The sequence below is a fragment of the Pavona decussata genome, unplaced genomic scaffold (assembly GCF_977016875.1).
Source record: "Pavona decussata unplaced genomic scaffold, jaPavDecu1.1 SCAFFOLD_214, whole genome shotgun sequence".
Lineage (NCBI taxonomy): Eukaryota > Metazoa > Cnidaria > Anthozoa > Scleractinia > Agariciidae > Pavona > Pavona decussata.
In genome coordinates this window covers 1938010-1951337 of record NW_028145619.1, presented here as the reverse complement: position 1 = coordinate 1951337, position 13328 = coordinate 1938010, and the positions used below count along the sequence as shown (strand labels likewise).

The 13328-nt window shown below is 39.9% G+C and overlaps 1 protein-coding gene across 1 annotated transcript; it reads right to left on the bottom strand.

Moving 5' to 3' along the window:
- Nucleotides 1-2251: 2251 nt before the first annotated feature.
- LOC146460192 (uncharacterized) lies at nucleotides 2252-13181 on the bottom strand. The gene is made up of 4 exons (XM_085088504.1): nucleotides 13060-13181; nucleotides 12801-12914; nucleotides 4167-4416; nucleotides 2252-3397 (listed from the first exon to the last, which is right to left on the bottom strand). The coding sequence occupies exons 2-4, from the start codon at nucleotides 12887-12889 to the stop codon at nucleotides 2252-2254; spliced, it is 1485 nt and encodes a 494-aa protein (XP_084944630.1). The 5' UTR covers nucleotides 12890-12914; nucleotides 13060-13181.
- Between the last annotated feature and the right edge of the window lie 147 nt (nucleotides 13182-13328).

Genomic DNA, 13328 nt, shown 5'->3' with positions numbered 1-13328 from the left:
ATTGAATTATCCACAATAAATATTCACCGAAGATCTACGGGTCTTATTTTCGGGGTAATGGGCTTGTGTTTCGAAGACGGCTTATTGTTGTTTCAGTCGTAAAGTTTAGTTCACACATGCGAGGCAAACGCAACTGAGCACAGCGATGTTCACACGCAATGCAAATGCAAGGCCAGTAAGGAATCCCGTGCACCCGTGTATATTTGGAATCAGTCGATCCAAGATGGCGGATAAGTCAAGCTTTACTTGCTTACGCTCGCATAAGCGATGTTCACACAACGCAAGCGCAAGGCAAGCGCTTGCCTTGCTTCCGGCTGGCGCTTGCGTTTTCGATGTCTACACGTACACGCTTTGCATTTGCATCGCACGTGTAAACAAGTTAACAATCCAAGCGCTGATATTCAAGAAAGGCTTGTTATCGAAAAGATTTTAGCATCTGGCATTTCCAAGGAAAATTAACGGCAGTCTAATGGTTTAACCAGTTTATTAATAATTATCATGTATCAACTGGCCTGCGTGGTTGGCGCTAGAAAAGTGAAGGAGGAAGGGCAATCGGCCGCGCGCTCGACGCGCGAGGGAAAGGAAAGGAAGCGTTCCCTCTTCTTCGCTCCCCTCGCGCGCGCGCCTGATTCCCCTTCTTCCTTTCTAGTGCCTGCCACGCAGGCTATGTATTAACAGCACTCAACTCACGTTCAGACTTTCATCAGATTTTGTTATCAAACAAAGAAGGTAACTACATGCATTTTCATGGAGGGAGAGAAAATACTAGATTTCACTAACACAATAGGAAAACATAACACAACCGGAAACAAGTATAACGCGTATAAACAACTAAAATTCTCTTACTCCTAAGAATACATTAAACGACACCGTTTTCAAAAGGACTACGAGTAATATACTTTTAAAGTTTAGCAACCAGAAGGTTATCTCTACAAAGTTCTTATCGAGGTTATATTTTGTCTGTGATTCTTGAGCAACTGGGGAGAACTCAAAATTGATTGAAACATTGAATTTTTAGCCTCTCGCAGACGGTCTTTTGGCTCGTGGTGCAATCTTTCTTCTAGCCAAAAGAGTGTCTGTAAGAGAGTATATGAACTTGCGGCCTTATGGAAAAACGGAAATGTTTTCTTTTTTTGTTTGTTTGTTTTAAAATGCAATAAAACAAAAGTCAGGATGCAAAAGAAAATGACACGACGGTTATCTAACTGGAAAAGAAATAATAAAATAAATATGACTACATTGAAATTGAATCCCAAAACAAAATTTTTCTATATATAAAAATATGGAACTACCAAAAACGTGCACAAATGCATATGTCTAATTTCCTATTCTTCAGTAAAACAAACCATTCTGAAAGCGTTGTTTCACTGATTTCAATTTCGCAAAACTGATAACACACTTATATGAAACCCTACAATGAAAATTATTATTTTGCTATCATTTTATCAAAATCTTATGTACAGGTTAAAACGGTTTGAAATTGAGAATTGATAAAATTTGGCTGATTTGTTTAGTACAGCGAATGGGTAAATAAAAAATGCGTCATTTTTACAGGGAATTCAGTAGAGTTTAAACGCCTTATGACTTGTGACTCTTTCGCACTCCTTTAACCATGCAGGCCTGCGCGCCTGGCTTCTGCTTCAATTGCTTCAAGTCGTAATTATTTAACAATTATTCCACGAGCGCGCGTTGGATATGAGATGATAGATAGCCAACGAGGCGCGTAGCGCCGAGTTGGCTATAATCATCTCATATCCAACAAGCGCAAGTGGAATAATTGTTTTATTAAAAACAATCAAGAAATATTGCTAGATCTAACTGATTTCGCTGTGAGAGAAGAACCAGCAGACAATTTAATGGCCGCCATTTCTTGGCTATGGTATAATTGCTCATATACCATGGCCGCTCAGCCAATCAGATCCCTTGAATTGCATTATACAATGATCCAGTTTTTAATAATAGCTATTATTCACTCGTTGCGTTACTAACATCACATGTGATTGCTCAGAAGGGTTTCTTGGGTTTTGCGACCCTGTATTGGTTACTAAAGGCGCTCAGACTGTGGAACATAACAAAGGCAGGGCACGGCGACAAATATAACCCACCCCCCAACCCTCCCCAACCCCACTCTCCAGGCAATCCTCTTTCCTTTTCCTTCTTAAACTTTTTTTTCCTCTAGTATCATCGTCCACTTTGCTAGCCACAATCTGAGCACCTAAAACAGACGAATCTTTCAACTGAAACCTTTCTTTCAAACCGTACTAGCCAGCGCCTTTTTCGTTAAGTGTTTAGATCTCCATTCAAGGTAGGAACACTCGGGAAGCTTCTTTCGGCTGTAAGCCTCGTTGTATGCAGTGTTCCCAGATATCTTGTCGTTGACTTTCTCTAGCTTCATTTCCGGTTTCATACTTGTGCGAGGTCGGCCACCCTCGGCGCCTTTAAAGTCCTGCGTCGTAACTGAACCATCTTGGTGGAATTTCTCAACCGGTTTCTGGTAAAACCTTGTCTCGTGAAAATCTCCATACCGGACGTAAGGGACGTTTTGGTAAGGCCTGAACTGGGCGTTGTACGCTGTTTCACTGAGGAGCTTTGCTTTGCTTGGCTCGATTCTCGTTGGTGGTCTTAACTTAGGCATCTTCACGGGTTCTTTTTGTTTGAAATCCTCTTTTGTGATCGTGGTAGTAGAGAATTTGACTCCCGGTGTGACGTATTCTCCGCCGTCGGGTTTTAAAATTTTCGTGCGTTCGATCTTGCTCGGGTCCCATGAGATCTTGTAAAACTTCTTATTGGTTGTTTCAAAGTCGTGAGCATTGTTCATAGCCAATCGGAGCGTGGCAGGAGGCGGGGAACATGCTTTAGGCGGTAACGGCATTTTCGCGCCATAACCTGGAAAGTCGCTCTTGGCCTGGGTATCATCTCGGAATTTCGCGCGCTTTTCAATCTTCAGCGTCGGTTGTCGAAACTTTGCTTCCTGCTTGGCCTCCTGTTCCGGCGTCTTAAATGCGTCTTTGTGAACTGTCTGCAAAAAGTGATCTCCTTCGATACCAATGGTCACTTGAGTCTCTTTGGGTTTGAACGCTTCAGGGCGCGCTGCAAATTTGCCGCGGTACACGTCTTGGTTCCACGTTTTCACGTCGTATTTGCTGTCCCTATCGGGGTAGAGAATTGCGCCAGTGTAGCACGGTAGCTCGCCAAATGGTGCTTGGGGATTGGGCACTTTCGCGGTAAACGTCTGGTTGTGAGTGGTTGCCGACTGGAACTTCACGCCCTTGTTCTTGGTAACCGTCTGTGGTCGGGTAATTTTCACAATCTCTGGGGCACCTCGGTCCACAAAATCCTGTGTATAAACCGTCTTCCCGTCGATTTTCTCATCTGGGCGTCTGTATTCTTCTACAACCTAATAAAATAAGTGTAAAAGTCAGACAAAATAGAGAATTTTCGAAGAAAACGAGGTTAAAAAGAGACAAATGGACAAGGGGGTTAATTTCTAAAGAAACTGCGCTGCTTTGTTGGTTGCGAAATAGAAACGAATGTTTGGTTTATCAACAGAGTTGATAGCTTAAGGTTAATTGGCCACCGTAAAGAGATTGAAGAGTTGAGGTTTCGAGCGTTAGCCCTTCGCTCTGACGAAGGGCTAACGCTTGAGACGTCAGCACTAGAATCTCTTTATGGTGGCTAATTCACAGTACCTTTAGTTGTCAACTCTGTTGATAGACCAAACATTTGATAAGAGACAGGCCGAAACATTGAAGGTGCTGAAATCACCTTGACCAAATATTACTAATTTTTGGAAACAAGAATCAGTAATAGAACTCGATCTTTCCCATTTTGGAAACAAGAGGTGGTAAAGGAAACAAACAAAACAGTTAAAAAAAAAAAAAACAGGTAAAAAGCTGTGCAACTTCCTGGCCAATAAACCGCAACTACTCTGGTTCGTATCTTCTGTTACAGACTGTAAGCTAAGTCGGCGGATAAACGCGGTTTTTGAACACTATTTTTCAAAGGAGGTGTTAATACAAAGAACCTTCCCCACCCGCTTCGAGAACCTTTTCCAGCCTATACCTAGCCATAGAAATAAAGTGGCCCACACTCATCACCTCAGTCTAACATTACTAGGTTGCAAAACTTTATTTCTCCATAGAAACAGTTTGCCAGTAACGCCATACCTTACAAAGCCCTTGCGGTTCTGATTTTCGTTCAATGAAATCCATTCTCTGCACGGTCCTGAAGTCCATTGGCGGTGGGTTGGGGTTCCTGAGTCGCGGCAGAGGTTTCCTTGCGTTGCGCGGCTTGGTCGCTTCGTGGAGCGTGTAGGTTTGTTGATAATCCGTCTTCACTTCTGACATACCCGGCCGTTTGAACACTGCTTTCATTTTGCGGGAATCTTTTGTGCAACCTTCATGGCGGTGGTATCCACTAATGAAAAACACACACACAAAAAAAACAAGAATTGTATTAATTTTATAATAATCATTCCAAGCTCCATGCAGCAATTGCGAATTTACCTTGTCACACAAACAAGTACCCTATATGAAATGCATAACGAGCCAGAGGTTCTTAGCAACGAAAATAAAACTTCGGCACCCCTTGGAGATACCAGGCAATTTGCCTGGTTTCTCCACGGGACGTCAAATAACTCGGAGCATTCCAATGTAATAGAATCCATTCTGGCATTTCTTCTGTCTCGCTTGCGGCGTTAATTTTAACGCTAAAGTGTTATAATCCTTGCGCCTAAAAGTTCTTTTTTGCAAGCTTTTAATTAAATTTCGTTCGAGATATGACGTGTCTGCAAACGGATCCCGCATGACATGTTTTACTACAGTCTGTTTCGGGGCACGCAACAGTTCAGTAGTGGAATCTTTTCGTAGAAATTCAGATTAATACGTAATGAAAAACGGAATCGTGACTTTAATCGCCCGCCACACAGGAATAGAAGGAGGAAATATGTCGTTAACACTGGGAACCCTGACTAACTTGGAGATCCTTGGAGATACAGAAAATGTTTTAGCAAAGGAATGTAAATCGATCCGATTAGTTGGCTGGGTCTTGGCTTATTCGTATGCACACTGCAAATTGTCGGCCTGAGCTTTCTTTTTTTTTTTTTACTGATATAGCGCGGGCTTAAGATCTGCTCGATTTATAAATTCTGCTGCTCTTTGACTGATTTCATATTTAGCAAGGTTTATACAAGCAGTTCCATTGCGATCAAGTTTTATCAATCGGGTCGATTTCGTCCACTTATTCACTTTCTTGATGTGATAAATCGTTATGTGTAAATCAACTCATGCTAAATCGGCCAAACAAAATTCGGCCCAATAAATCGGCACGCGTGCGTTAACCTTGGGCTCACACAAGTACTAGAAAAGGCTACCAAACAAAATAAGCTAAAATATACTAGTAAAAATAGAGCTGTAACAAGGATAAGACATAATGGATTAAGAAACGTTCTCTGGTTAAAAAGATTAAAAACATAAGCTTTCGGCTATCAAATAAATTGACTAGACGTTATACCCTCTAAGTTTACTAATATCCCTTTCCTTAGCAGAAGTTTGGTTTTTTGTGGTAATCGTAAAAAATGTTGAGCCTCTTTCACGTCTTGTTTATCGTATTAATGTACGTGGTGGACCCAGACATTGAATTCGCGCCTGTTTGTATTCGAATTTTTATGCTTAAATAAGTCACAGCAGACCCTTTGAGCCATACGCATGCCGTTTTCACAATCTTTGCATTTTTCTGAATTCTTGAGGTTGTCTTTGACATTTGTGAAGTGATGTCCACAAATGAACGCCAATGAGATGCATTAAATGTCTGACATCACAAGATGTCCCCTACCGTAAATTCTTACTAAAACGCAAATAATTCTGTCAAACATTTACGATTATTCCAAGAGCGCGCGCTGGATATGAGATGATAGATAGCCAACGAGGCGCGATGGACCAGAAAGATATATAACAACCACCTAGGTTTATAATGTTCGCCTAAAAAATTTGCATTGTCTGTGTTATATATCCCAGAGTGCTCAAGCATACAGTCATGCTAGGACATCAACCTGGATGGACCAGAAAGATATATAACAACCGCCTAGGTTTATAATGTTCGCCTAAAAAATTTACATTGTCTGTGTTATATATCCCAGAGTGCTCAAGCATACAGTCATGCTAGGACATCAACCTGGATGGACCAGAAAGATATATAATATCCGCCTAGGTTTATAATGTTCGCCTAAAAAATTTACATTGTCTGTGTTATATATCCCAGAGTGCTCAAGCATACAGTCATGCTAGGACATCAACCTGGATGGACCAGAAAGATATATAACAACCGCCTAGGTTTATAATGTTCGCCTAAAAAATTTACATTGTCTGTGTTATATATCCCAGAGTGCTCAAGCATACAGTCATGCTAGGACATCAACCTGGATGGACCAGAAAGATATATAACAACCGCCTAGGTTTATAATGTTCGCCTAAAAAATTTACATTGTCTGTGTTATATATCCCAGAGTGCTCAAGCATACAGTCATGCTAGGACATCAACCTGGATGGACCAGAAAGATATATAATATCCGCCTAGGTTTATAATGTTCGCCTAAAAAATTTACATTGTCTGTGTTATATATCCCAGAGTGCTCAAGCATACAGTCATGCTAGGACATCAACCTGGATGGACCAGAAAGATATATAATATCCGCCTAGGTTTATAATGTTCGCCTAAAAAATTTGCATTGTCTGTGTTATATATCCCAGAGTGCTCAAGCATACAGTCATGCTAGGACATCAACCTGGATGGACCAGAAAGATATATAAAAACCGCCTAGGTTCATAATGTTCGCCTAAAAAATTTACATTGTCTGTGTTATATATCCCAGAGTGCTCAAGCATACAGTCATGCTAGGACATCAACCTGGATGGACCAGAAAGATATATAACAACCGCCTAGGTTTATAAATTATGTTCGCCTAAAAAATTTGCATTGTCTGTGTTATATATCCCAGAGTGCTCAAGCATACAGTCATGCTAGGACATCAACCTGGATGGACCAGAAAGATATATAATATCCGCCTAGGTTTATAATGTTCGCCTAAAAAATTTACATTGTCTGTGTTATATATCCCAGAGTGCTCAAGCATACAGTCATGCTAGGACATCAACCTGGATGGACCAGAAAGATATATAACAACCGCCTAGGTTTATAATGTTCGCCTAAAAAATTTACATTGTCTGTGTTATATATCCCAGAGTGCTCAAGCATACAGTCATGCTAGGACATCAACCTGGATGGACCAGAAAGATATATAACAACCGCCTAGGTTTATAAATTATGTTCGCCTAAAAAATTTGCATTGTCTGTGTTATATATCCCAGAGTGCTCAAGCATACAGTCATGCTAGGACATCAACCTGGATGGACCAGAAAGATATATAATATCCGCCTAGGTTTATAATGTTCGCCTAAAAAATTTACATTGTCTGTGTTATATATCCCAGAGTGCTCAAGCATACAGTCATGCTAGGACATCAACCTGGATGGACCAGAAAGATATATAATATCCGCCTAGGTTTATAATGTTCGCCTCAAAAATTTACATTGTCTGTGTTATATATCCCAGAGTGCTCAAGCATACAGTCATGCTAGGACATCAACCTGGATGGACCAGAAAGATATATAACAACCGCCTAGGTTTATAATGTTCGCCTAAAAAATTTGCATTGTCTGTGTTATATATCCCAGAGTGCTCAAGCATACAGTCATGCTAGGACATCAACCTGGATGGACCAGAAAGATATATAATATCCGCCTAGGTTTATAATGTTCGCCTAAAAAATTTACATTGTCTGTGTTATATATCCCAGAGTGCTCAAGCATACAGTCATGCTAGGACATCAACCTGGATGGACCAGAAAGATATATAATATCCGCCTAGGTTTATAATGTTCGCCTAAAAAATTTACATTGTCTGTGTTATATATCCCAGAGTGCTCAAGCATACAGTCATGCTTGGACATCAACCTGGATGGACCAGAAAGATATATAATATCCGCCTAGGTTTATAATGTTCGCCTAAAAAATTTACATTGTCTGTGTTATATATCCCAGAGTGCTCAAGCATACAGTCATGCTAGGACATCAACCTGAATGAACCAGAAATGTATATAACATCCGCCTAGGTTTATAATGTTCGCCTAAAAATATTTTATTCTATATATCCCAAAGCGCTCAAGCATACAGTGATGCTTAAAGGACTTCAACTTGGCTGAACCAGAAAGGTTAAAATAATTTTGACATCCGTCTAAGTTTATAATGTGCGCCTAAAAAATCAAATCATTTATGTTATATATCTCACATGAAGCACCTGAACATAGAACAATGTTAGGACTTCACCTTAGATAACCCAGAAGTGGTAATAAAAGTAATATTTGTGTTAGTTTTATTGTTTACAACTGAACAAATTATTTCTACTGTTTACAATGATGCTTCACCCTGGATGGACCAGAAAGGATTTAACATCCGCCTTTCAGGGATATTATTATATTGTTTTTGTTGTATATCCCAGAAGCACTCCTGGATACAGGACCTCAACCCGGGTCAGCCAATAAGGTGTTTCAATACAGTGTTTCTTTAGAATGGCGTCTTAAATAATCCACATGTACATGTCTTACCAGAAAGAAATCACTCTACAAAAAATATCAAGATTAAACTAAAATGTCCGCCTGGTTTTACATGCATCTCAAAGTTAAGCTTAATGAGCCGCAATTCAAAGGATATATTGCGCCTGACCTTTTCTAAATTCAGTAAAACCATGCCCTACAATTTGAGAAAAATAATATTTGGGACTGGATTTTAGTGCTTCGTCTTAGTTCATAACATCTTTTCGACGGACGCTTGAAGTTAATACCGGAACAATTTTTCAGTAAAGAGCAGGTAATTCGTACATCGATATCTTTGAAGCAAAACCGTGATTTGATCTTGATTTCGCAGCAGACCTTGCTTAGTGATCTTTGCTGGTCTTGACCGAAATAAATCGACTGATCAATGCAATAATCGTTATGTTGATTACTTTGGAACTGGGGCGACGGACGACTAACACAACGCTGAATAAAGATGCATATGACAGCTTTTTCTTTGTATAACCTTCGATCTAAAAGCCCGCCATTTTTATCCGCGAACATTTGCCGCTTACGGATTACCTGGCCTTACCTCATGAAATATGCTCGGTGAAACTGACGTCTTACATAATCGCACGATCGAAGAACAACAAACTCTCTAAGGGCACACTTGAACACAATTCAATTCCAAGACAGTCGAAAGTTGCCATATAGCTTGTCCATGAGAAAGGGGAAGAGCGAGCTACTTTTCCCAATATGCCACTGCGCTCTTGGTAAGATTTATTTCAACATAAAACAATAATTCCATCCTGCTATGACTTCGTAACCGCAAGCTCCAACGGTGAAACAGCAAATGACCGCAAATCGAATACGATGACGGCTACTAAGCAGATTTGTGACGTCACCCCTTAGCAACCAGAATTGGCGAATTTTTTCACATCCGGTTAACTCTGGCTCGTGATGCACCGAAGGGATCCCAACGAGAACGAAATACTTAAAATGTTGTTCCTGTGTTCCCGTTTTCGGCGTTTCAAGGCATATCTGTGTAAGCTTAAAGAGATTGATTTGTCTGGATGCCTCAGCTGAAAAATTAACTTGCAAAAAGCTTTTTTTTTTTTCTGGTTTGACCAGTTTTGTCGCATTTCAAACGACAAAAAATATATATATTTGCCCCGTCGAAAAAGGAAGGAATTAGTTTTTCACTGTTAGAAAATTTAGACCTGACATTTTGCCGAAGAAAACTTTAGATTTTCTTTACAGCTAAATCTGAATTTCTGAGGCGATTAATGAAATTTTTGTGCAATCTTCCTTTAATTTGTCTTTTGTTGTTTCTGTTCAAAATCTAGTCGGTTCGTGTCGGGTCCAGCTGTGGATTGTTGTGTTCCAACAGTCCTAACGAGCCTGTATTCAATAATTCAAACATTATTTACAGGTTGCATCCTCTGAGAGTATTAACTGTGTGTCCGAAATGTTAAGAAAAAACACGATGTGCCAAGAAATTGTCCAAAAGTTTTTGTCCGATGTTTATGGTCCTGGAAAATTATAAGTCAAAAAAACATTTTCGTATTTAAAGTACAATGAAAACTTGTTGAAATAGTTGGCGAGAATAGAAGCTAGTCTCGCCAACCGAAGTTTGTTAACATGTTTGCCAACTGTCACTTGCGACTTTCCTTGCTCCACGAGTTTACGGTCTTACTCGCCACGCGTGTCTTGTGTTCACACTCGCTTTATTCGCGCGTGTCCCACCCGGCATGTTCATGACTACCTTCGCGTTGTGCTATAAAAACGGAAATACATGTAGAAACGAGATTTCATACTTTTAAGCAACTTTTAGTCACTAACTGTAAGTATAATATAATAATTATTTATTAAAAAAAAAACAACAACAATTCAGACGCCATTGTAATGCACTAGTCAATTGAAACCCCCACCCCCCCGGACCCGGGACAGATAGGGGGATTTGACAAAGGCCCTGATCAAATCAGACCAAAACCTCCAGCCCCTGGGGAAAGTCTTGAGATCAAATTCCCCTCCCCCTGGGAACAAATTGGCAAGGGGTTACAAAAAACCCCAAACCAAACAAAACAAGACAAAAGAAACCGTTCACCGCACTGAATTAATCAGGAGCAAAGTATTATTTAATAAGGCAATAGTTTTCTTTTAATACATCTTAACAAAACTTGTTGTGGATTATTCAATTTTGCAAGAATGTGAATTTAACATTACAACAGAACATTTCTGAACAGTGGTAGCTTTCACTGAAAATTTTAAACAGCACATTCAGCATAAAGCCGCTTTCAACTTTGTGCATCCACAAGTCCCATGCATTCAAAATGGAACCACTCTATAGGGCAGCCAGGATTAGCGCGTGTTTAAGCCTTTTTTATAATTTAGCTCTCACGGGTATATCTTTGACTGACCGCCCTCTCAGTGTAACAAATGAGGGGAAGGTCTTTGTAGATTTCTTTGAGCCATGGTTGTTGCTCTATTAAATGCCAGGCTTTCATGAGGATTTGTTTTACGTTTAAGTTCTCGGGACAGCCTCTTTCCTGTAGACGTGATTTAGGATTTTGAATTTACTCTTCAAATATGTTTTTAGAAGAGTTTGTTCTGAGAAGTCTCAGTGCTTCGCCCTTGATGAAGCCTTTTTTGACTCCTGGTGGGTGGCACGAAGAGAAGTGCGTATATTAAAATGTTTCAGTAGGTTTGAAGTGCGTACGCACATCAAGAACTGAATTGCTTCTGAATCTTTCACCTTTATAAATGTTTGTATCCAGAAATGTTTCTGTTTCTGAAATTTCAGCCGTAAATTTAATTGTGGGGTGGTGTTTGTTTGCTTGCTCAATGAACTGCATCATCTCCTCTCCTTAAAGTCCAGAAGGAAAATATGTCGTCTATATGTCGTTTCCAAATGAGCGGTTTTAAAATCTCCGTTTTTAAAATCTCCGCAAAGGCGACTGCCATTTTTGTACCCATGGCTGCACCATGGGTTTGTAGGCAGAGTTTTCCGTAGAGCTGGAATGAATTTTGTTCTTTCTTTTGAATTATTTTTAAACCAAATTTTGCGAAGCATTTCGCCAATAATCAGCCAATATGGATGGCGCGAAAATGACAACGTGCTTCGCGAAGAACTTCGGTACCAGTCAACCACAGTCAAATCTCCCTGATTCCCCGAGGTGGGGACACTGTAAAGAAGCAAAACACATCCTATCTACCACCCCCAGGGGACAGATCTCTGATCAAAAGTGCTTATATGCCCCTATTATCCCCCTATCTGTCCCGGGTCCGGGGGGGTGGGGGTTTCAATTGACTAGTGCATAAGGCCGTATAAGCTGTTGTGCAAACATTCAAGTGGAAATAAGATTCAACTATAACTTCACTTTGTTGTTGTGGTCGGACGAGCGGTAAAAAACAACCAACTTCCACTTTCAGTGATTTTTGTATAGGAATCCATTTTTCATATATAAATTTTCACCTGAATTTCAGCTTATTTTTTCTCCGGGTTTATTAATTATTTGTTTTATTTTTTTATTTGTCGCTCTTGCAGTGACATTATACGCGCCAGTGAAATCAAAATAAATTCATTCGTTCTTGAATGCAGTCTAGTCAATTTCAGAGACTTGGTTTGAGGAAAAATCGCAATATCTAGGAGGTAAGTTCTACTGCAGTCTTTCTTGGGTTAAATTAACGGAACAAACAATTCTTAAACTGCCTAAATGAGGCCCAAGGCAAAAATTCAATACAAGCGCGTTCAAGGTTCGAGAAAGTTGTTAACACTTATTTCGAACAAAAAGGCCAAAAGATGCGATAAATTAAGAGTCAAATATACTATCTCTGAATTCAATAAAATTACCACGCGAAATATTAGTCTACAAGTAATAAAAACTGACCGTTCAATAAATTATGAAGCGCGTTGTAATGAAATACGAAATAAATTGAACTTCAACCGCGGTCTGTTTACTGCAACATAACCACAACAACAGCTGAAACGGTGGCAAGACACAGACACTCAAGACGCCAGAAACCTTATATTGTCACATTAACAGCACAATTTTAGTGGCTTCTATTCTTTGATTTCTAAATCCACTTGCACTTTTGTAACAATACAATAAAAACATCTGCCGCAGAGTCGAAAATGTAGCGATTAATAAAGGAATTGACGCGCTGTGTGTCTTTAACTTTTCATTGCACTCACCCGCAATCGCATAATTCACAGACACATTTCAGGCCTTTCTCTTTCAATAGATTCTCTGTTTCCGCCGTGTACTGCCTCTTAAAGGCCATTTTGTCTTTTTCTGTTCTTCAAAACCTAAAAAGAAACAGAATATTTCAGTCATCATTGAGCAGAAGTCGCGGTGTGAGTTCGCAGTTCGTAACTTTTCAAGCACGCAATTGTCCTTGAAGAATAGCAAATTAGAAGTTGAACTTTCAGCAGCTTATGAGCTGTGTCTTACCTTGATTCCTTGAAAAGCGCACTCTCATTCGTTGAACTGAAAGAAATATTCACAAGTTGTCCACGCGAAGGAAGTGTTGTGACTTGAGGCGTTTACAAGGGTTATCTATCACCATTGACAACGGGCGATGTCAGTGATGTGTAATATGAATCTCATGAATAATTGCACATCGCATTTATTCCTCTGGGTAAATTAAGTACCAAAATGACAACTGTTGATTGGGTAGTGTGTTTGTTCTATTGTTTGCACGCTGTTGTGGAATCTGATAA